Source organism: Halichoerus grypus, chromosome 11 (assembly GCF_964656455.1).
Source record: "Halichoerus grypus chromosome 11, mHalGry1.hap1.1, whole genome shotgun sequence".
Lineage (NCBI taxonomy): Eukaryota > Metazoa > Chordata > Mammalia > Carnivora > Phocidae > Halichoerus > Halichoerus grypus.
The window spans coordinates 69,761,801-69,787,485 of NC_135722.1; the positions used below are offsets into that span (position 1 = coordinate 69,761,801).

Below are 25,685 nucleotides of genomic sequence, written 5' to 3' on the forward strand. Positions count from 1 at the left end.
AGGGGGGAAGGGGTGAGTAAAACGGATGAAGGGGATTACGAGCACACTCATCATGATGAGCACTGAGTGATGTATAGAATTGTTGAATCACTGTACTGTACACTTCAAACTAATATAACTAATATAACACTGCATGTTAATTATACTGGAATTAAAATAAAAAAGAAAGAACAACTCCTTTAAAATTTTTAAACTAAGTCCTTAAGATGGGTTATGTGATTTTCCCAAGTTAGTATAAATGTGAGAATCTTAGATCCAGATTATTTGACTCCAAATTGTGCTTTTATGCCCTGCTATATTTCATTAAGACCATAGGGCATAGACACAAAATTGCAAGTATTGGAATCATGTGGACATACACTGTTTAGGAGAGAAAATAGAGAAGAATGACACCAGTGAGTTTGATTAAATAGCCCATGGAGGAAGCAAGACAAACACAGCTTCAGAGATGGATAAAATGTGGTTAGGAAGGAGAAGGTCAGTCAACATAGATGTATTTAAAAGATGGTCTCACTGGCATAATGCATATGTGCAAACTCATCAAACTGTAAACATCAAACACGTGCAGGGTTTTGTATATCAATTATATCCCAATAAAACTGTTTTTAAAGGACTATCACAAAAGCTGCAATATAATTTATGTGTATGGTGAAGAGAAGGGCTTACAAAGGAATATTAAAGGATGATTTACCCTAGAGATGAGGTCTAACAAAGGTTTAATAACAACCTCATGCTTGATGCACAGTCACTCTATATATTTAAACCTTCAAAATTCTATTTCACAGGACCAAAACTTTATTTTGAAAGCAACTTGGATAGGGTTATCCATGGGCAGGGAGAAATACAATGTTTTGCTTCTCAAGCAAGGTAGTCATTAGGTAAAGATATTGATATTTACCTGAACTTTTATGCCAGCAATCATTTATCTAAATAACCTCTAATCTTGATGTTACAAATTTCAGGAGCCTTAAAAATTGTTCATACCCTTTCAAAGTTGTACAGGATTTTAATCTTCTTGCTTTTTGTGTTTATTTGTTAATTTAGTTAAAATTTTTTAAAATATAGAAGTAAACATCAGATGAAATATGTTCATTTATATGCTTTTTAGGATTGCAAAAAATAGAAACAGCTTAAGGATTTCCAAATTTGTCAGGTTGCTGCAAAAAGATATTATATATTCATAGCAATGTTTGTAAAGGGTATGAAAAATATAGGAAAATTCTCTCTATGGTGTTAACAAAAAATACAAACAAAAAAATACAAAATTATGGATAGTTTTTAGTTACAATTAGTTTTTTAAATTGTACATGAGAAAGAAAAATAAAATATCAAAATGTTTTTCTCTTGGAATGTTAATGATTTTCAAAATTCTTCTTGCGATTTTTTCTTTTCCAAATGTTAAATAATATCTATGTATGGCCTTTGTATTTGGAAATAATATATGTTTTATATATACCATTTTTGTCTTCTCTATTTTCACTTAAAAATATCATTTAAGTTGTTTTTAGACACCAGAATGATAGGAGAATAATTTTTTCTTTTCTTTTTTCTTTTTCTTTTTCTTTTCTTTTTTTCTTTTTTTGAGAGAGAGAAGTGGGGAGAGGAAGAATCTTGAGCAGGCTCCAAGCCCAGCCTGGAGCCCAACATAGGGCTCGATCTCACAACCCTGAGATCATGACCTGAGCCAAAAACAAGGGTCTGATGTTTAACTGACTGAGCCACCCAGGTGCCCCGATGGAAAAATAATTCAAAATGCAAATGTAATCCAATAAGTTATATTTGAACTAATGACTAGGCAAAAAAAAAAAAAAAGGCAATTATAACAACCAAATTAGTATTAACCGATGATGTTTGCTGATTGCCTCCTATGAATGGCACATCATAAATAAGTGTTCTATTTATTTTTGAATGCTCATTTAATTTGCACAACAAATATTTGATGTAGGGCTACCATTATTCTCATTTTTTGTGACTCTGTTTCCTCATCTATAAAACAAATAAGAACAGTACTAGCTCACAGGATTGCTGTGAGAGTTAAATGAATTAGTACGTGTGCAAGTACGCGAAGTGCCAGCACAGCCGGCAAATGTCCTGTCACTGTGTCCCAACAGCAGTGACAGCAGCAGCCTTCCATCAGCATCATCAGTCCCTTACACTTGATGAGGCTGAGATTTACAGTGGTAAAGTACCTTGTTCAAATTCTGGTCTATTTAACCATAGAGTCCAAGCCCTTAAATTCTATGATAACAGGAGTAAATAATATTTCAATAATAATAAATATGTAATTGCTTATGACACTGAGTGTTCTTAAAATAAGAATTCTCTGAACATTAGCTTACTTTCTAATCAGTGTCCTGGCACCAGGAGCTCCGTGACCTTAGATAAGTTGCTTAAATTTCCTAGGCCTCAGTTTCTCCTTTATAAAATGAGAAGGTTGAAAAAAAAAAAAAAACACAAAGTAACAGCAGTCAAGATTCTTTGAATTTTTGTGTGTGTTAGGTATGTTATTAAATCAATAATCAGGACTATCCGATGAGCCAAAAAATATTGATAATCATGCCTTTTTTTGAAATGATGTAACTGATGGTTAGAAAACTGGCCTCACATCCACAGCCAGTAGTGATGGGGCTGAGATTTGAATTCAGGTTTCTCTGAATTCAATATCTGAGCTCCTTCAACTCTGCTGTGTTCCCACTGCTAGAAGTCCCAAGCCATTTTAGATCTGACACTTTATCAATGTCTGTTACTTATGCAACATGAACATGATGTGGAAAAGAAGTCCCCCACCCCCCAACCGCATCTAGCCAGCAAAATCTGTTTTTATTGTGGTGGAGACATCATTAATGAAAGGTCTTTGATAGCATCTGATCTTCATACTACTGTACTTAGTATTTTATAAAAGCCTAGCCCAAGCATATAGATCTTGGCACACAGTGAGTGTTCATTTACTATTTCATTAATACACTAGGCAGCTTTAGATTTATAAAATGCATTAACTGATTATTCAATTGACCACCATAACAAAAGACTAGTACGGAGAGTGCAGATATAACCATCTATCATCTTACAAATGAGGATCTGTGGATTCAGAAAGGTTAAGTGAACTGCCCAAGGTCATTCCAAAGTGGGAAATCAAATACAGTCTCCAAAGTAATTCTAAGATTAATGCTCTTTCCACTGATCTCAAAACCAAATTCTTCGACACTCTAATTGGATCAGAGGTAAAGTTTCCCAGACTCAAATTCAATCACTTCAGTATGAGTTTGGCTCTTTTTCCAGTTAAGACTCATTTCAGTTGCCTTTGATTAGATGTGAATTGTGCAAGACTGTTGAATCTCAGATCTGTACCTCTGAAACAAATAATGCAATATATGTTAAGGAAAAAAAAAAAAAGAAGATAGCAGAAGGGGAAGAATGAAGGGGGGGAAATCGGAGGGGTAGATGAACCATGAGAGACGATGGACTCTGAAAAACACACTGAGGGTTCTAGAGGGGAGGGGAGTGGGAGGATGGGTTAGCTTGGTGATGGGTATTAAAGAGGGCACGTTCTGCATGGAGCACTGGGTGTTATGCACAAACAATGAATCATGGAACACTACATCTAAAACTAATGATGTAATGTATGGGGATTAACATAACAATTAAAATTTTAAAAAATAAATAAATAAATAAAAGGAAGGCAGAAAAAAAAAGAAAAGAAATTGCGTACAATTTCTGAAAGTCCACTCATGGCCACTTTCATATATTATATAACAAAAATTTGAGAACCTACTTTTCTTTTTCATGTCTCTCAATGATATTCTTTCTTCCTATGGATGGCACAAGTTTTATACTCTCCTCAACCTCTTTAAACCTTAAAGTCCTATGCAATGCAATTTGCCATTTACTGACAGAGTAAAGGTAAAAGCAAAGGCATGTAACAAGCTTTAAGGCTAGCAGAGAAATTTCCTGCCAAACAAACCCAAAGTACTATTCTCTACGGTCATGAAACAGCACTGCCTCCTTCAAGGATGATGCTTTTCAAATAAATGAAACCAGTTCAGTAAGAACATTAATTCTACCGATTACTCAAAAGAATTTGAAAAATATTAAAGTTCAAGATTCTGAAGTAAGACTCAGAAAGAAGGTTGAGAATTTCAAGGAAGATGCAAATACCAAGAAACGTCAAAATCAGAGACAGGATTGAGTTTACGAATAATTTCACTCAAAGAATGTAAATTTGTATCAGGGAAAAATGTAGTATGATCAAAAGGAATAAAAAATGTTTAAATTTTCCCACAGTTCCATATAATTAGATAATTATCAGAGGTCTAAATTCAAAAAAAGAAATGACTTCAATTTTGTTAAATAAGCCAGAGAATGTCTTAATTACTAGCGATTATGCACTTAATGGTTTATTGTTTGAGGTTGTCTGCAATATCTATTAATGAGGGAGATTAAAAAATATTATTAATCATACCTACCTCAGACTATCTGGAATGGAACAATACTTACCAACTTCATCCTAGATCAGGGGCACTGAAGAGTATAAACAAAAAGTTATAACTGGGCGACCTATCGTTCTCTACATGGCTCCCTTCGATACCAGAATATTAAGCACTAGGCAAGTATAAGAATCATGCCGTATTAAACGAAATAACAACACATTGTTTTTTTTCTTTTTTTTAAATTCTGGCAGAGGATCTCCATCCCTATTCATCTTAATCGTGTAATATTCTGCTTCTACAATTACTTATCTCACTGATATTATTTAGTGGTGACTATAAACAGAGATTCTTATAAAAACATCTTTAAACTCTCCACAATTTTCCGATTTATACTTTATAAAGACTTCTTTCCTTCAATCTAGTTTCTCAATATACTCATCCGTTGCCACATCAGTGTCACTTTATAAATTTCTGCTTACACATAACCATATTCTTTTTATAAAGGTAAATTTTGTATTAATATGAGGTCATGACTTGGTATACATGTAAGAAAAATGTGCTGACAAATGCTTCAACTCATTTTTTTTCATAGTGTGCACTACGGAGTCTAACACATAATATATTCCCAATATACTAACTTATTAATGAATAAATTAGTTCACTTGTAGCGTCACATGGACCTTGAGCTCTGTTAGGTGTGCTTTTATATAGTATATGCCTGCATTGAAACACATTGCATTTTGTCCAAAATATATGACATATTGTGTGCAAAATCTTCTCTCAAATTATCAAAAATGTTGCTGCCAGTTTCTAATTACTTTTATAACTTTAAACAACTTGGCAAATTGAAGTACCACCAAACTCCCAAATAACTTGTATTTTTTGCATTTTATTATTTATGTGAGGATCTATTATCAATAAGCACATACAAATTCATATAATTAATATTGCCAGCTTGATTCTTTAGCTTATACATTTTTTAATAAAACCTAGAGTTTTAACATTAAATGTAATGGAAATTAATGGTTGTTTATAAACTTTTATTTCCTCAGAACAAAAAAATGAGAATAAATTATATTCATGCAATAAGAGATGAGTGGACTTATTTAGGAATTGAAAACAACCAAATTAAGTTTGATAATGAATAATAGAGCCAGACAGCTTACTTTTTTTCAGTGTCTTGATACATTTTTTCTCTCTTTTCTCAATTTACTTCAATAAAAACATATTAATTACCAGGTTCATTTGTAATTCAATTTTTTTTCAAATTCCATGAAATTGAAAGTAAACTAACATGACACTTCAATATGTCTTACTTAACTTGTATATTTCTCCAGCTTCTCAAAAGGATAAAAATTCATCATATACCAATGCAATAATACCTATTTCTGGAAGAATAATGATGTGCTACTCTTATTAGGAAGAGTCAAGGCTTGAAATCCTAACCCAAATCTGGTGAAAAGTAGATATACGACTTTTGAAAATAAGTTACATAACCGAAGAAATATCAAGGAAGTTTGTGAAGAAACTGGCAAAGATACAATATTTCTGTTTTTAGACAGCTTGAGATAAGCAACAAAGACATACCCTTTTTACTCTCTATTCTATTTTCATTGAAATTATGGGTAGGGCTGACATTCAGATAACAATAATAATAATATGCCACTAATAGCTCCAAAATTTGTATCTGGTATCAATTCATGGATTATAATAAAAACTGATAATTTCTGATAACAGTACATGCTTGATAAATAATAGTTACTATTACTGTCACTGTTATTATTTGAAGCTATAATGATCTGTAAGGAGCATCAGCTTAGTTTTCCATCTAATACAGCTATTAATCTGTTTTGTTTCATAAGGTCCATATTATCTCCTTTTGGTTTTATACTAAGGCCTCTGGCATGCCTCAATGTGTTAACAATTTAGCTTTCATCAGCAAAATTGCAGTTACTGACTATTTAAGAGGCAAGAGTTTGTCCAATTTGAAATTTACAAAGAAATTTTGTATCCATGGTAGGGTTTTTTTTACTACAAAAGATGTTCATGCTTGTTATAAAAGGAAGCATAATTCAGAAGTACTTAAAATACAGTGTTAACTTTTCATCTTCAACTTCTCTGTTCCCATACCTCCACCCCCTACACACACACACACACACACACACACACACACACACACACACACACACAGTGAAGATAACCATGTAAACAGTCTAGCTCTGGGATTTTCCAGACTGCTCATTTTATTACACCATAATGCTTCTCAGCAATTGAAGGAGAGTTTGTGGGATCTAGTTATAATTGTACCAAAGCACTAAACACTCTATGTTGTATTATGTGATTGCAAACCTAACTTCCAAAAGGAAAATTGGTAAAAATCTAAAACTCACTGCATTTACTGGTCACTTGCCTAACTCTCCACCTCATTCATTAGTCAGTTTTAACTAAGCAAAGCCAAAGTGAAACATTTAGTTATGGGTTTTCTCTTCATATCCAAATAAGGCAAGTTCTTGGTGAACTAATTTATTTTTTTTAAGAATTCTTTTATTTATTTTAGAGAGTGAGAAAGGACGCGAGCACACATGAGTGGGGGGGGAGGGGCAGACGGAAAAAGTCTCAAGCAGGCTCAGGGCTGAGCACAGATCTTGAGGTGGGCTGTATCTCAGGACCCTGAGATCAGGACCTGAGTTGAAATCAAAAGTCCTCTCTTACGCGACTGATTGGCGAACTAATTTAGAAGACACTTATTGAACATTTACTATGTGCCAAGGTTAACACTAAAAGCTTTATATTTATTTTTCACAATAGTCTGTGGGGGTAGGTATTATTATCTCAATTTGATAATGAGAAAACTAAATTAAGTGACTTAGTCTGAAGTCCCTCTACTAGCAAGAATGGTAATCAGGATTTACACTCAAACTTGCCTGTGTTCACACTACTTAAATAGAATGGTTGCAAAGAATCAGGAAACTTTGATTCCTGAGATGTCTTTGCAACAAACTTTGTAAATTTAAGGTCATGACTCCAATGTAGTTTACCCATTTCATGGAACTACTTTTACTTCTAAAAGTGCTCTCTCATATCTTATTTCACTTTATCTTACTAACAGTTTGGTTTGATCTTCACATTCTCAAAATACCTCAAATTTAGACTTAACTACATATCAAATGAGACTGTGTAATCATTAGAAAACTCAGAGAAAACTGAAAGAAGACTATCACTTTATATGTTTAAACTTGTACCTTATTACACGTGGTGTATCCTGATTTGTTATGTAAAAAGGAATCATCTTGGGAATATTATCACATTGTATTGTGTGTGTGTGTGTGTGTGTGTGTGTGTGTGTGTGTGTGTTGGGAGTAGATCTATTAATTTGATATATGTACACTTTTAGTACCAAAATTATAATTAATATCATTTGTATTTATTTTTAATGAACTATATTGGGATATCAAAAAATAATGTTCCCATGCTTGTCTTGATGTCTGATAAAAGCTTGGACTAGGAACTTGCCTCTGATTTCCTGGTCTGGTGTCCTCACCATTGTCCTATGTTGATGATTATGTCACTTATCAACAACATATTAATTAGTTATGTTTTCTCAAAGTCTTCACCATTTCCCACCATGGGTGTCTTAGAATTCTTGCTTATTTTTAAGAAGATGACTTAGAACTCACCCATCCAGGAGAGACAAACCACATGACACTGTCACAGAAGCATAAACCTGAGTATTTATATTGCATTTTTCTAGCAAAAAATTGTGCTAACAATGTTAAAAAGAAGAGTAGAATAAGTAGCTTTCAAGTTTTTTTTTTTTTTTAGCTGTATGACATAGTAAGAAATACATTTTAAGTGGTAACCCACAGGACACATATGGTTATGTGCAACTAAAATAAAAATGTACAAAAAATACCTACTCTTACTATCATGTAATACTCTGATGTTTATATTCTACTCTATCCTATTTTATTCACCTCTATATTAACTGCGGGTCTCGTTCCAATGAATAGGTTTTACAAATGACTCATGGGTTTTGATGCACTTTTTGAAAAAACAAAACAAAGACTAGGCAATCTCTTTCTCTTGAAAGCCTTCGTGTGTGTGTGTGTGTGTGTGTGTGTGTGTGTGTGAAAACAGATACATAAAATGTATCATTGGGGCATAATCACTCATTTCAAAGTCCCCTAAAATGAACACAGCTGACTATCACACCTCTTGCCAAAAAATCTCCTCGACTCAACATTTGGTTAAGTTAAGAAGTCTTTCTGGAGTACATGCAAATGTGCCAAAATGAGATTTCATAACTCCTAGTCCTGATGAATTCCAAAGAAGTCTTTCATACATAAGGCTACATCACTTAACAATATGTTCTCCTGTTCCTAAAAAAATGTGTACCATCCTGCTTCCTCCTGTAATTGCCATCCGAAGGACGGAGTGTGGCGTCTGCAATGAAGATGTGAATAAAAACAACCAGATACAGTCTGTACTTATCATCAGACTCACAAAAAGTTCTTCTGTGAGGTCAACTTGTTGCCATAAGCATCCTCCTTAATTTATTTTCTCTTTACTATAATTAATTCCTTCCATAGGAACAAAGAAAGGTGTTGCTTTCAAAGCTGAATAAAAAGATACAAGAAACATGCTCAAAGATTTTTCTCAGTGGGAAAACAAACAGTTTTCTTATTTCCTAGGGAGGGAAAAGGAGTCAATAAATGTGTGTTCCACTTTTGCTTGAAGCCACCACTACCCCAATATAAAGGGAGGAAGTTTGGGTTTATTTTAAAAGAATTGCCCTTGGGTCCAAATCCTCTCTCTGCCACTAACTGGATGCAGTATTATTGGGGAAATTATTTCCTCATTCCATACCTATTCTCTAACCTATGAAATGATTGCTTTATCAGAATGTGTTATGGAATAAATGAATCAAGTAACAAATTAATGAAATATCACAGCATATGCAATCATGCTTTAATTCACAGAATAACAGAATCTCATTTAAATGACATTTGATTGTCAATATCAGTAGTTATCAAAAGGGACAAATAGTCCAACTCTCTCCTTCCTCAAATGAGGCTTAAGTTCATTTTTCTATAGCCCCTCCAAGTGATTATCTATTCCAGGCTATGCATAGGACCTACAGAAAACTGACTCACCACCTTCTAAGAGAGGAAATTCCTTCAGTGAACAGTTGTATTAATGAATAAAAATAACCTTTTTTTAATTGAACCATAATTTGTTACTCTGGTATTTCAGTAATTAGCTCTCTTTGTAATGCTCCTGGTCATACAGAGTATGGCTTCTTTCCACCTGAATTCTCCAAATAACTAAAGGTAGAAGTCAGGTCCCTGCTATCTTATCTTTTGTGTGCCAAATTCATTCTCTGAAGACATGGTTTCAAGTCTCATAACCATTTCTGACCACACTCTTTTGAACAGATCATACTTGGTTGCATTTATTTTAAATATGATGCCCAACATTTACAAAATCCATTCCAGTGTGGTCTGTGGAAGCATAAAAGCAAGTCACAGAAAGTCAGTCTTGGAAGGTACTTCCAGTCTTGGAAGGTACTTCCAAGAACATACTTTCTAGCGCCTCTTCATACAACATACGAAGGAAGGAGTTGAAGTCATTTTCTCAGAGCCACACAGTAAACACTCCTACCTCTGATGCCAGTGATACTTCTTTTAGTAAAAGCAGTCCTTTTAATTTTGCTTTTTTCCACCTCCAAAATATCATTAATGTAATCTTCAGCTTTCATATATTCACTTTCGAATTAATGGAATAATGAGGCTATTACTCTTGACCAGACTTAATGAACAACCTACAAAGTATAAAAACTGCCAGTAACTAAAGAAGAGATGAGGAAAATGTGGGAAATAAGAGAGACAGAAAGAAAAAAGAAAAGAGAAGGAAGAAAGGGAAAAGATCCTCTGATTAGACTTTCGTGGATATCTATCCTTGCTTTTTCATAAGTACTTGCTTCATGTGTATTGGGTAGCACATGCCTTCCCATTCCACAGTAATCTTCACTCAGTAGCAACCTCTGTTACTCAGACTAAACTTTATAAACCTAGAAGCTAATAAGGTTCTAATGACTGAGGAATGGAGTCACAAGATCATATCTTTAATAAATAGAATGAACGAACTTTCTGAATATTCAAACTCTAAAGCTCAGAAAATAATGTTATCTCTTTGGGATCTGGAATAAAGGAGACAAAGGAAGAACACACAATGTAGGCAGCTTGAATCCATAAAATGAATAAATGCTAAATATATCTAACAGGCATACATACTAAGAGCTGATCTTCCTTAAAGGAAACATCTGATTAGTTGGCACTGCACATCCCTCGCCCCAGGTATTTATTTGTGTGTGTTGAGGGATCAGTGCAATAATACCCTCTGAAAACAAGGGTCCTTCTAATTTAGTCATCCCAGGCATGGAGTATTTCAGGGGGGGAGGATTTCTGGTATTTTCAGCAGTGAATAGATAGTAATAGTGCATGAGAAAGTGGAAATAGGAATGCTATGTCCATCATGAATCTTTTATACATGAGTTAGAGTCAAACCTGGTCTAAAGTTCAACTTTTCAGATCAAATCTATAAACAGGGAAGATCTTGTCCAAGCCACAGCTAGATATGTTAATGGATCCTATGTTTCCCCTGATGAAGGCAATAATAACTCCCTCAGAGGCTAGCCACTAATAGTCTATATGCTATCCTATCTGGAAGGTAAGGTGAAGACAGCACCCCCTAACAAATTTCCCAGGGCTACCTGTATTTCTTTCATTCTAACAATGAAGTTTCTGACAGTGATGTATGAATATGAAAAATTACTTAATTACTATTAAAGTTGCCACTCTATTTCCCAGATTATGGTTCTATGATCAAATTAATTTCATGAAAAATCCACCTAAAAGTCTCTGCATCTTCTGTTTTTTATGTGTTGTTATATCAGGGTAACCAATATAATTACCCAATCATTCCATGATCACAAAGATTTCTGGGGGTGTAATGTTTTCAGAATTTTTGTGATGCAAAGGAAAATCTGTCAAAGTTTCTGCAAACCTGTAATATGAATCAGGCAAAGAAGCAATTCATCTAATTCATAGGTCAAGAGCAAAGGGGTCATTCCATTTCTCAAAGCTAACTTCTACATTAATGAATTCATTTGTAGTCCCTGTTACTACTTCAGATAGATATTAAAAATTTCAGCATATTGGCATCATTGAAATGAAGGACAAGGAATAGAGCAATGAAATGGAGAAGTAATACAATGGCAAAGGAGGAGGAGAACAATAACAACAACAACAACAACAACTTGAGTAATTATCCCTAACAGTGATGTAGAAATGGAATTCTGGACAGGAATACTGAGTTCCAAAGCCTAACTCTGTCACTATGTGCAAGTAAGGCCAAATTACTTGTCCTTACTGTCTCTGTTTCCCCAACTGTAACAGAGGTGTTAAACTACATGCTCACTTAAGACACTTCCAGTATTAACATTCTGCAAAGGTAACAATAGTTTGTGTCTGAATTATTATCATGATCATCTCAAAATCCATTTCACCTCTCAACACTATCCAATCCCTGGAGGAACAAAATGAAACCCCTTTAAAATGTTTTTTTTTTTTTTTTTTTTTTTTTTTTTTTAAAGATTTTATTTATTTATTTGACAGAGAGAGACACAGCGAGAGAGGGAACACCAGCAGGGGGAGTGAGAGAGGGAGAAGCAGGCTTCCCGCGGAGCAGGGAGCCCGATGCGGGGCTCGATCCCAGGACCCTGGGATCATGACCTGAGCCGAAGGCAGACGCTTAACGACTGAGCCACCCAGGCGCCCCGAAACCCCTTTAAAATGTACCAGTAAGGCCCATGGTGATATTTCTCATCTTTCCATACTAAATTGTCTTGATAGAATCCCAATTAATAGAAAAAAAATGTGACAGGAAAATGAAGTCCCATTTTTTAGAAATTAAACTAAGCATATAGACTATGAATTACATAGAAGATCTTTCAAGCAAAGCTTGATTGTTATCACCGGTTAAAATGATTGATGGAAAACCATATCACAACTTGAAAGTGGTACAACATTACAATATGTAGGTTAGCCTGAAGACAATGTTCTTAATGATGTCATTTTACCAGTACAACTTATTGGTACATTTTTCCCCAAGAGCATCACTGACATGTTTTTTGGCTAGAACAAATTAGCATTCCTATATCATTAGATGGAAATAATAAATTCAAGAATGAATGCAAACAAAAAAGGAGTAAGGTATGGATAGCATTTTACAATTAATCAAGGGAGGCATCTTGGCACCTCATTTTTATAAAGAAGCAAAACTGTGAAATATTACAAGCGCCTGCTATTTATCTACATGCTATATATTCATAAATAGTGGGTTAGGTACTATTCTAACACAAATTCATCCATTCAGCAAATAGTCTTTGAACACCTATAATGTGCTAGGCACATTGATAGGCCCTGTGAACAGTGGAGTTTCAAAGTCAGCAAAAATTGTGAAGTATAAAATCCTGTAAGTCATCCATAAAGTATAGTATACATGACTTTGTACATAAAATCCAGTCTGTAACTACTTTTCTCAATGACATGAAGCTAGATCAAGGGGAAACATGTAATAATGGAATGTATGCAAATGTCTGATTACTTAAACATCAACACTTTAAGGAAATTATTGATTCTTTAGTCATGGGCGTGTGGATAAAAGACTAAATTTTCCTTCGTGCCAACAGCATTTATTTCACATTTATAAAATAATATATTATATTTTATTTCACATTTAAATATAAAGATATTAATTCATTTTAATACATGTGTTTTGTTTTGATTTTGAAGTGTAAACATTGTAGTAGCATCCAATTGGGAGACCGGGCAGTTAAAGTCATGGGAATGAGTATGCTTATACTGGACTCAGTCTTGAAGGTATTCATTATTGTTCATAAACTTATGGTTAGCTGAGTAATGTTTATGGCTTCAGCTGGGCTCTATGTGTGAATGCAATTAACGATAGGTCAGAAAGGCAACTGTACTGGATCTTCATTAGGTGCTCTCACATAGTTGAGGTCAAGTGGTCTAAGATGGCCTCCTCTGAAAAACCTGGGTGCTCTTATCCTTCACATGGTGATGATAGTGTCCCAAGACTGACAGACAAGAAAGGAAGTCTTCACTTCCATCACATCATATTAACCAAAACATTCCCAAGGCTGGTGCTGCTTGGGAATAGGAGTGAACTATCAAGTTACAAAATGAAGTCATCAAAGCAGCTGATCTGCCATACCTCCAAACAGGCCAGCACCCCTGATCCTGTGACATAAATGGACCCAGATACCAAGGTTTGCAAAAGTGCTGAGGTAAAAGACCCCTGAGAACAGAGAGAGTTCTGACTGGATTGATGCCTTTAAAAGGACTAATGTTTTTTTCTTCTGAATGATTTCTGTTCCTTTCCTACACACAGTTGAAGAACTGGTGTGGTGTGCATTTAAAAAAAAAAATTCTTTTTTTTCTTTTTTTGATTTCATACTATTAATCTGTTTGCCTAGAAGGCCTACGCACAATTTCTGCATGGTACAACAAGCCACAGTAAATACTCAATCCTGTAACCTAGAAAAAGCATGTATCAAGGAAATGGCATGTGTAAGAGATTATTAACATGAAGCTAAACCCCAAGTGTCCTTGTGCTCTCTTCTGGAATTCTGTGACAACAACACTTTCTTGAAGGAACACCTTGTGATCCCTGCCAGGAGGACTGCATGACATAGTACTACCATGTTTAAGCATAAAGTAAATGAGCAATTTGTGTGGTGGGGGAAGATAAATGATTTTTTAAATGGGACAACATCTTTTCATAGACCTCAATGCCTCTTGGGAAAGCATTTGGAAAGTTCAATACTCTTTAAAAAAGAGGAATATCAACTGGACAAAGGAGGATAATTATAAGGACATAGGAATAGTTTGAGATCCTGGGGATGAGAGAGCTAGGGCTAGAGAGGGTTACCCCAATCCAGCCACAGAAATAGGCTGAAGGAAGAACTGGTATTACCATTTCAGGGAAAATCCCACAAGGGATTTCTGAAGGGCCAGCCCACAGAAAACCACGCATCATCTTGGGGAGTTTCCACAGTACCCAACAGAGCTGTATCTCATTACACTCAAGTACTTTTCTGATCCCAGATGTGATTTTTACCTTGTTAAACTTCCTATCACACCACTCCTATACAGATAAATTGTAAGACGTAATACCACATAACCTCATTATCCACATACTTGCTTGGGATCAAAGCAATATAAACACTCTCTGACTAAACCACATAAAGAAATAAGCCAAAGAGTACTTCTTCCCATCTTTGTCCATACTCAAAGTGTGTTCTTTCCTGAATCCTGGTGGTATCCAAATATTTTGCCAGTATTTGGCAATAAAATTTCTATTGACCTATTTTTGGCAAAATAATTAAATCTGCCTGGATTTGGCAATGGAATTTTTATTGGTTTATTTTTTTTTTACCCACAAATAGAATGTTTCCTTTTAATGGTTATATTTCAATAGCTGGCTTATGCTTATAATATACAACTTCAAACATTTGCATGTAAAAGTTATACAAGAAAAGTAAGTCTCTCCCATTCTACCTGATCCCCTAACTCTTCTATTTCCTCCTCAGAAGGAGCAAGTGTTACCTGTTTTGTTCTTCTCTGAGAGCAATTCTTTGAATATCAATCAAATGATTTATATAAACTCCATTTACACAAATAACAAGCCATTACACAAAACTGCACCTTGCTTTTTTCCCTTAAAAATGATCTTGGAGTTCATTATTATTACTTCATTACCTACAGAATGCCTCATTCATTTTAATAGCTATGCAATCATACTTATATGGACAAATCAATTTATTTTATTAGATCACTATTGGCATACATTTAGGTTAAAAAAAATTAAATTAGTAACAGCTAATGGTCATGATGATGAGTTTCACTTAAAACACAATCTTGAATTGCCCTGTCCTACATAGAGACCAAGACTTACTCTTCTAAAGCTAGAGGGAAGTCCCTAATGAAATTTATGATTTGAAGTGAACCAAAACATAACTTTATCCTTGGCATTTTTTAAACATTTTTTACTTTCCCATCTCATATTTCCCCATGCCCTTTTCTGGAAATCCATCCCTTCTTAATTTTCACCAATTGTCAGTATTCTTCCTGTCAAAATCCAACTCAAATTCCATGTCCTTCTTGAAGATCTTGAAGTTGGGGCCCATCACCACAGAATAGGACTTGATTTTCTTCTCTGTCAGTTTACTTTAAAGACATATTTGTAACTTCTTGTCATCATGAATTATGGTTATATAAGTATTAATGCATGCCTTCTGTCCTTTGCCAAATTGTATACCCAATGGGTATTGATATATAAAACATAGGGCTGTCCCTTCAGAGGACTATCAGAAGTCCTTACATGTATTTGTGTTTAATGAATATGTATTGTATAAATATATCCTCAGGTGTGATTACATTGGATTCTGTTCAATTATAATAGGGCCCTAAGCTAAAAGTCAGTAACTAGGAGTCCTACTCTTAAAATCACTGTTAGATATATATTGGATGGACCATTTAAACTCTTAAAGCATTTGTATTTTAAAACAGAAATATCTGGATTACCTGTATCACTGGATTGTTGTGAGAATAAAGTGAAATAGTGGTTTTATAATGAAAATCTCAGCATTAGAAAAAATCCAAGGTCTCCTTGATCATCTATCCATTGCTCAAAATTTCCATATACCAACATCTTGATAAGTAAACTATAAACTTATACATAAGAATTTCCAGAGGTATAAAAATCTCAATCCAGTATGGAAACCCATTTTATGTTTGTGCAGCTCTGAACATTGTTAATGAGTGGGCACACAGTGAAATCTATATTACGCCACTTCATAATGAATAGTTTGTTATATCTGACCGGTGATTGGTTACTAACCTCCAAAGTAGGCTCACTCTGGTCATTTCATAAATTGCTCAATAACTCAACCTCACATTTTACAGGATTGGATTGTTTGGACCATATTGATAATGTTATTCCAAGATTCTTTAATCTTAACTAATCCTCACAATGCTTCCATGAACTATAAAAAGTATTTTGTACCTTCTGGCTTTAGTATATGCAGTATGTTGTGCTAGAAAGAGTGTTGTATAATTAGTGAGTCTCACATTTGAGTCACTTAACCGCTGTAGTCAAACCAAACCTATCCCAAACAGCCTTGGTCATGAACTAATAAGTCATGTATATGAAAACATTTTCAAAGCACCATAACCAATAAAAAGGACTATTGTTATAAAACCTCAGTCACATTTTGCTTCCTTGTTTTGCTTTGAGCATAAAGAAACAATAAATTTCAAAGCAAAACTAATTTTGAATTGCTAAAACTTACACTCTCTGAGTATGTTCTAGACAAGGGTAGTATTAATTCATACATATCTCTCTTCCAGATTTAACTATACTCTCTTTTGAAAAAAAAATAGCTGTGAGACTAAACTGTTTGGTAATTTTCTATCACAGTAGACCTGGGCCAGAACTGACTGCCTTCCGTCCCTACCTGCATTTATGTGTACCTCTCTTTATCAAAAACAATAGGCAGTTGGAGCAACTTTAAATGTGAAAATTATGAGGTGTTCAATGAATTTCAGAAAACTTAAAAATCTCTAGCATCATCATAGCAGAATTACAGATAATATAATGCATAACACACAAAAAAATGTTCATTTCACCAAATCATGGCCACATAAATATTCATATTAGCCTAAATCTAAGCCTCTCTAGACATCCGCCACTTGAGCCCTTCTTATATTACTAGTATAACCAGGCAACTCAAAAGATCCCAAATAATCAGGAATATTTAATCTTCCAAAACCTGGAATTATAACTGGGAATCTGCTGAGTGCATAATAAGACATATGTCAACCAATGTAAAGGATGCTTACCTTCTGTGTGCACAGCTGACACATAGGTCCAGTTGTACCTCTTCACTATGTCCACCATGGCCCGTGCCTGCTGAGCATCTGAAGGCACAACCCTCATGAAGTACTTGAACAGAGTCTTGTCACTCAGATCCATGCTTGTTGCCGAGTAAGCAATCTGAGGTATGTTGAAAAGCTGGAGCAAGTTCTGGACCTGAATGGCCACAGAACTGGAACCAGGCCCAATGACCCCTACGATGGGCTTTTTGGAGCGGAAGGAAGAGGAAGACCCATCCACGCAGCGCACCAAACCTTCTTCTTCTTCTGAAGAAATGAGAGAGTCCCTTATGAATTCAATGCTCTGCTCTAGGGCCACAGCCGAATGCCAGCAGGAATCCCTTATCTCGCAGCCCAGTGTGATGTTGGGCAAGAGTGTGGGGTCTGAGTTGATCCTTTCCAGAGTATGCAGCATGGCCTCCACTCTCTGAATGCCATACTGTTCACGAACTGCCCCACACTTCCTCTCATGAACTTTGTCCACCGTGGGCTGGTGGTGGACAGAAAAGAGAGCTCCAATAATGATGTCACCTGGCATGTGAGCCACCACTCTCCTCTCACTGGATTGTGCACTCCCACGGACATCTTCTTTCAAAAGCAGAACTGACAGGATCAACAGAAGGACCATTTTAGGAAAGGAGTTCAAGCTAATAAAGATAGCATGGTGGGGAAAATTTAGGAGAGTTCTGATAGATAGAATCAAACAACGTCCTATGTTGAGTGGCAAACCAAGGAATTAGCCAGTAATTTAGATGTGCTTTCTAAAGGACCACCATGTCCCCACGTACCATTTAATTAGTTGCATCCTTGTGATCATGATCTTCAAAACCTGGAAAAAAAATAGCATGGGTATTTAACAACGTAAGTACAACCAGTTTGGGAAGCTCTAATGGTCTATACTAGTAGACTTTGATGATATAGATTAGGAATATAATCTTTTTGAAAAAACAATCTAAAAATCCTTAAGACTCTCCTTTGTCTCTTTTGTAATTTGATGAAACAATCCAATAGAGTTTCTTGATCCTACTTTACTTAAATTAATATTTTTTTCATTTGTTCATCTGAGTACACAAAAGCAAATCTTATGTGTGGTAGGCCAAATGATATTTTTGTGTGGAGATGAGAGAAAGCATCCTAAAAACAAAACTATGCCACAAACAGAAAACTTTAGGGAGTATGCAACCCAAAATAACAAGCCTTAGTTATCTCTGGGTGATAGTATTTTGTGTTTTAGAAATACATTTTATTTCTTTCCGAATTTTCAGCATTTTCAGCATTATCAACTATGCAATCACAAAAATAAAGTGACTTTTTAATAAAGGTTACATAACCCCTCTTTAAATGCAATGTAAGGCAAGCTGAACCATCTTCCCAATAAGTAAGTATTATGTCTAGTTTCCATATAATATAGAACAAAGACATATGAGGCCAGGTAGGTATTCCCAAGCTAAATGAACTATAGGAAAGAAGGAATAGGGTTGGGGTATTGCAGAGTAAAATGTTCCCTAACTAGGTAGAAAAACAAAGTGAAATGGGCACCGGTTTTTGGCAAAATTAATATTTAGTTCAAATTCCAGTTCTGCTATTAAGAATTATTAATAAATTTTTCAACCTCTCAGTACCAGAATTTCCTCACCTGAAAAGTCCCATCAGATGTACTAGGCTACCCTTATGGGAATCAACATAAGATATCAACTATGCAAATGTTTTGTATATTGAATAGGACTATACATAGTCAAGACATGACCTTTTCTGTTATTACATTTCCAAGGGCATTCTGTAGCTAGGTGGTGAGGACAGAAAATTCTCTGGCAACCCACTCAGTCCTCCAGAGTCTTCAGAGTAATTACAGAGTCTTGTAATAAAATTCACAGTAATCAGTCCTCTATCTCTGATCCAGGAAAAAAATATGCCGTATCACAAAGACTCCAAGGCTGGAAGGATGCATGTTTAGAACTACCCTTCCAAGTAGAAACTTAGTACAGCTTTGACTGTAGTCATCTATTTCAGTTTAAACCCCCAGGAGGAAGGAAATTTGTCCCAAATTGCCTATAGCAAATTCTAGCAGTTTGTAAAAGGGAACTGACAAATTAGTGATTTGGGTTATTAAAAGAAATGTATAAGAGACTTATTTAGTATGTTATCCTCTCTGCCAGCCAAGGATCTCAAATTATTTTCAAGTGACTAACTCCCTAAGCAACACCTTTCAAAGGCAGGTGATGCTTCTTCAGGAATTTATACAAGTATGATGCTTCTTCAAGAATACTAATGGTTTTCAAAACCCACCAGATCTATAAAAATTCTAGTCCACACACCAACTGAAGATGACCTGAATCACAGTTCTAATCACTCCCCACCCCCCACCATTTCTATCACTGCCTTCTACTATTTTCCTGTGACAACAGAGAAAGGCTGCCTTGCATAGTGCCAAACATTAAAATAAAAAAGCTTATCAAATAACTAGATGTTCTAAGATGTTCTAAGTGTTTAGCAATATTTAGGGCAAAAAATCAGTTTGGGTATGGAAGTTGGCATTGTAGACAGGGGCAGGGAACAAAGACTGATATTAATTTTCTCATTTGGGAAATTATCTGAATATTCTCAAGCTTTCCCTTCACTTGCTTAGACCAAAGACCTAGAGACCAATGCTTATTCTCATGTGAATTCTACTGCAGACAAAAAAAAATGTGTGTGTGTGTATATATATATATATATATGGTATATATGTATATATATGTGTATATATATATATATGGTAAAAGAAATCACAATGTCTTATTAAATGCAGAATGTTAGTGAGCAAACTCAATAAGAAAACAGGACTCATTTTTATTACATAAGAGCATCAAAAGAGAATCAAAGTGATAAGCAAGACTACAAGCGGCCTATCAACATGGTGAAACAAAAATACCCCATGAATTTTATTTGTTAGAATTATTTTAGACAAGCCCTGTATATTGAGACATAGTCAATACACACACACACACACACACACACACATAAAACACTGAAATATTGTCTTCCAGTTATAAGCTAAATTAATCTTTTAACTCATTCAAGAAATATCTACTTACTATCGAGTGGGAAAGACTAATATAACAAAGAAGTGCAATGATGTACATTGATAATTGCCATCATTATCTTTCACTAGAACACCCATCATACACCAGGCACTTGTTCATTAACTCATTTAACAAATATTTATGGCATGCCTATGCTATGACTCTGTCCTGGAAATTAAGTATTGAAGAGAGAACAGGTGATACATGCTTTCTATAGGGCTCACAGATCAGTACTCTAAAAGGTGACTTTAGCTAGAGCCTGGTAAATGCAAAGAACAATAAAATAAAGAAGGCAGTCATGTGAAAAGGATGGCTAGAGCATAAATAATGGGAGCAGTCATGGTACAAAATGAGGTTGCAAAAATAAAGGGCCAGACCATGTAGGTTCTTAAAAGGAATTTGGATGTTAAATGCAACAGAAAATCATTGAGGAGATATAAACAAACAACTGGCACAATTCGATCTTACAAAAGATTGTTCTAGGTGCTCACTGTTCTGGATAATGGACAGAAGAAATCTGATTAGGAAACATAAATAATCTAAGTAAGGAATTACAGTGGCTTAGCTATTATTGGGGACAGCAGATATAGAAGGAAGTGGACACAATCAGATATATTTTGCAAGTAGAATCAATGGGACTTGTGATGGACTGGATGTGGGTTATAAGGTAGAGAGAAGTTAGGGTCTACTCCTAGGTTTTGAGTCTAAAAACTAGTGTATTTTACCATTAAAAGATATGGGACAGACTGGTACAGAAACAGATGGAGGCAGAGAAAAACTTAATTTTCTCCTGAACATGTTAAATGTGAGATAATATTTTTTAAGATTTTATTTATTTATTTGACAGACAGAGAGTACAAGCAGGGGGAGTGACAGAGGGAGAAGCAGACTCCCCGCTGAGCAAGGAGCCCTATGCGGAACTTGATCCCCAGATCCTGGGATCATGACCTGAGCCTAAGAGAGACCCTTAATCAACTGAGCCACCCAGGCATCCCGAAGTGAGATACTTTCAAAGCACCTAGGTGGAGGTGCCAAACAGGAGGATGGATATATAAGGCTGGACCAAGAGGAGTGTTTTGGGTTAGAGATATAAACTGAGGGTCACCAATGCATAAAATCTTGGCAATGAATATAATCAACTGGAGAGCAAGTATAAATAAAGAAAAGGTAGAGCTGAGTATTAAGCCCCACAGAGAGGTCAGATTGTGGAAAAGCCAGCTAAAGAAACAAAGGCAAGTCATAAAGTAAGGAGAGAACATAAGAACATGTGATGGAAGAGGAACCAGAAGAGAATGTCCTGGGCAATTTATATTTACAGACACGCACAGGGCTTTCATGTTGCAAATAATAAAATGCATCCTGTTCTCCCAAAGATATTATTTTCTATGTGCACTGAGTATCTGTGTGTGGATGTGTCTGGGTGTGGCATGTGTGTGGCAATAATCCTTATAACAACCTTGAGATGTAAATATTATTTTATTATCTCTATTTTACAAATGATGTAATGGGTTTTGATAAGTTAAAAATTGGTCAGTCACTCATAGCATAACATATAAAGGTGTCGAATCACTGTACCGTACACCTGAAACTAATGTAACATTGTGTGCCAACTATACTTAAATAAACAAATAAACAAACAAATAAATAAAACTAGCCAATCCCTTATGTCTATGCTTAGTGACTCCATCACATACTCTTTTCATTATCCCTTGCTGCCTTACTGCTCCTTCCTTCAAGAAAGGTATTTCACAAGGCCATAAAAAAATGAGAAGGGCCACCCAAACATAGTTTGAACATCCCAGGGATATAGAGCCCTACAGGAATTTCCTTAAAAACCAGAGGGTGGAGAGGAGGAGCAAGATGCAGAGGAGTAGGAGATTTAAATTTCGTCTGGTCCCAGGAATTCAGCTGGATAGGGATCAAACCATTCTGAACACCTACAAACTCAACAGGAGATCGAAGAAAAGAACAGCAGCAACTCTCTGAAGAAAAAAGCAACCACTTTCTGGAAGGTAGGACGTGCAGAGAAGTGAATCAGAGGCGATATTCAGGAGGATAGACGGCGGGGGGGGGGGCCTCCCTCCACCGCTACTGGCAAGTGATACAGCAGCAGAGCACAAAATCGGAACGCTTAGAAGTCCGCTCTGCTGAGGGACATTGCTCCAGTGGCTAAGCAGGGGGTGGAACCCTCACTGGGACAGTGTGGTCTCAGGACCCTTGGGGTCACAGAAAGACCGGGGGTGCCTGAGTGTGGCAGAGCTCCCAGGTATCGGAGCAGGGAAGCCGGCTGTAGAGACAGAGCCGAGGAGCGGGCTCTCAGCTCGGGGTTGCCATAAACCATGATCCGCAGCATAGTTGGGCCACTGCTCCTCCAGGAGGGACCCAACAAGTGGCAGATCCGGGGAGATTCCCCTTCCTCCCCCGGGGAGAAGCAGCGCGGGAGTGCACCGCAGGGATCTGCTGGGTTTGGAGACTCCACATGGGGTCAGGTGCCAGAGACAGAAACGCTCGGTCACAGGCCGGGTGAGCACAGAATGCAGCCGGAGACGGGGAGACGGGAGTGACTGACTGCTTTTCTCTGGGGGTCACTGAGGAGTGGGGCCCCGAGTTCTCGGCTCCTCTGGGGAGGAGATTGGGAGGCCGCCATTTTCACTTTCGACCTCCAAAGCTGTACAGAAAGCTTGCAGGGAACAAAAGCTCCCGAGAGCAAACCTGAGCCAATTCCTTAGCCCGGACCCGGCAAGGGCGGGGCAATTCCACCTCTGGCAAAGACATTTGAGAACCACAGCAACAGGCCCCTCCCCCAGAAGATCAGCAAGAACCGCCAGCCAAGACCAAGTTTACTGATCAATGAGAACGGCAGAACTCCAGCGCTAGGGGAATACTGCACATAGAATTCATGGCCTTTTCCCCATGATTCTTTAGTCTTTCAAAGTTAATTTTTAAATTTTTTTTCTTTTTCTATTTTTTTTTTGAATTTTTCTACTTCCCTTTTTCAACCAACATCTTATCAATCCCTTTTTTAAAAATCTTTTTTATTTTTCATTTTTAGAGTCATATTCTATCCCTTCATAGTAGTTAACCTTATTTTTGGTATATATATAAGTTGTTCTCTCTTTAAAATTTTGGGATACAGTTTCTTCTAATAGAGCAAAATATACCCAAAATCTCTAGTGTATGGCTTTGTTCTAGTCTCCTGCCTGATCACATTCTCTCCTTTTATTTTTTTTTTAATTTCTCTTCTTTCTTTTTTCAACCAACTTCTTATCAATTCCTTTTATAAAATCTTTTATAATTTTAACTTTACAGTCATATTCCATCCCTTCATCGTATTTACCCTTATTTTTGTACATATATAAGTTTTTCTTTCCTTAAAATTTGGGAGGCAGTTTCTTCTAAGACCAAAATACGCCCAAAATCTAGTGAATGGCACTGATCTATTCACCAGCCTGATCATATTTGATCATATCCTTTTCTTCTTCTTCTTTTTTTCTTTTTTCTTTCTTTCTCTTTCTTTTCCCCAGGTTTCGGGTCTCTTCTGATTTGTTCAGTGTATATTTTTCTGGGGACATTGTTATCCTGTTAGCATTTTGTTCTCTCATTCATCTGTTCTCCTCTGGACAAACTGACAAGATGGAAAAATCACCTCAAAAAAAAGAACAAGAGGCAGTACTGACTGCCAGGGACCTAATCAATACGTACATTAGTAAGATGTCAGACCTAAAGTTCAGAATGACGATTATAAAGATACCAGCTGGGCTTGAAAAAAGCATGGAAGATACTAGAGAAACCCTTTCTGGAGAAATAAAAGAACTAAAATCTAACCAAGTCGAAATCAAAAAGGCTATTAATGAGGTGCAATCAAGAATGGAGCCTCTATTGTGGACATTGCTGCTATAAACATCAGGGTGCACATACCCCCTCTGTTGAATCACAGACCTGTACCTCTGAAACAAATAATACATTATATGTTAAAAAAAAAAAAAAAAAGGGAAGATAGCAGGAAGGGAAAAATGAAGGGGGGGAATTTGGAGGGGGAGACGAACCATGAGAGACTATGGATTCTGAGAAACAAACTGAGGGTTCTAGAGGGGAGGGGGAGGGGGGATGGGTTAGCCTGGTGATGGGTATTAAAGAGGGCACGTATTCAATGGAGCATTGGGTGTTATATGCAAACAATGAATCATGGAACACTACATCAAAAACTAATGATGTAATGTATGGTGATTAACATAACATAATAAAAAAAAGAAAACAAAAAAGAAACTTCAGAAGGAACCAACCTTATAAACACCTTAATCTCAGAATTCTATTGCCCAGAATTGTGAGAGAATACAGTTCTACTGTTTTAACCTTCTGGAAAAAAAAAAAAAAAAGGAAATGGAGGCTCTAACTGCTAGGGTAAATGTGGCAGAAGAGAAATCAGTGATATAGAAGACCAAATGATGGAGAATAAAGAAGCTGAGAAAAAGAGAGATAAACAACTACTGGATCACAAGGGCAGAATTCGAGAGATAAGTGACACCATAAGATGAAACAACATTAGAATAATTGAGATCCCAGAAGAAGAAAGAGAGAGAGGGGCAGAAGGTATATTGGAGCAAATTATAGCAGAGAACTTCCCTAATTTGGGGAAGGAAACAGGCATCAAAATCCAGGAGGCACAGAGAACCCCCCTCAAAATCAATAAAAATATGTCAACACCCCAACATCTAATAGTAGAACTTACAAATCTCAGAGACAAAGAGAAAACCCTGAAAGCTCGGGACAAGAGGTCTGTAACCTACAATGGTAGAAACATTAGACTGGCAACAGACCTAACCACAGAGACCTGGCAGGCCAGAAAGGACTGGCATCATAGATTCAGAGTATTAAACAAGAACAATATGCAGCCAAGAATACTATATCCAGCTAGGCTGTCAATGAAAATAGAAGGAGAGATCAAAAGCTTCCAGGACAAACAAAAACTAAAGGAATTTGCAAACACAAAACCAGCCCTACAAGAAATATTGAAAGGGGTCCTCTAAGCAAAGAGAGAGTTTAAAAGTAACATAGACCAGAAAGGAACACAGACAATATACAGTAACAGTCACCTTACAGGCACTAAATTCATAACGTTCAATAGTTACCCTGAATGTAAATGGGCTAAATGCCCCAAACAAAAGACACAGGCTATC

At 36.2% G+C, this 25,685-nt stretch overlaps 1 protein-coding gene across 3 annotated transcripts in view; it reads right to left on the reverse strand.

The window, feature by feature from the left end:
* The window catches only part of GRM5 (glutamate metabotropic receptor 5), a 552,376-nt gene that overhangs the window by 509,981 nt on the left and 16,710 nt on the right, over window positions 1-25,685 (reverse strand). For all 3 annotated transcript variants that reach the window (XM_078058659.1, XM_078058660.1, XM_036081919.2), the window contains exon 2: window positions 17,414-18,275. In XM_078058659.1, coding sequence (XP_077914785.1) covers window positions 17,414-18,074 — 661 coding nt within the window. In that variant the 5' untranslated portion in view covers window positions 18,075-18,275. The remainder of the gene's footprint in view (window positions 1-17,413; window positions 18,276-25,685) is intronic.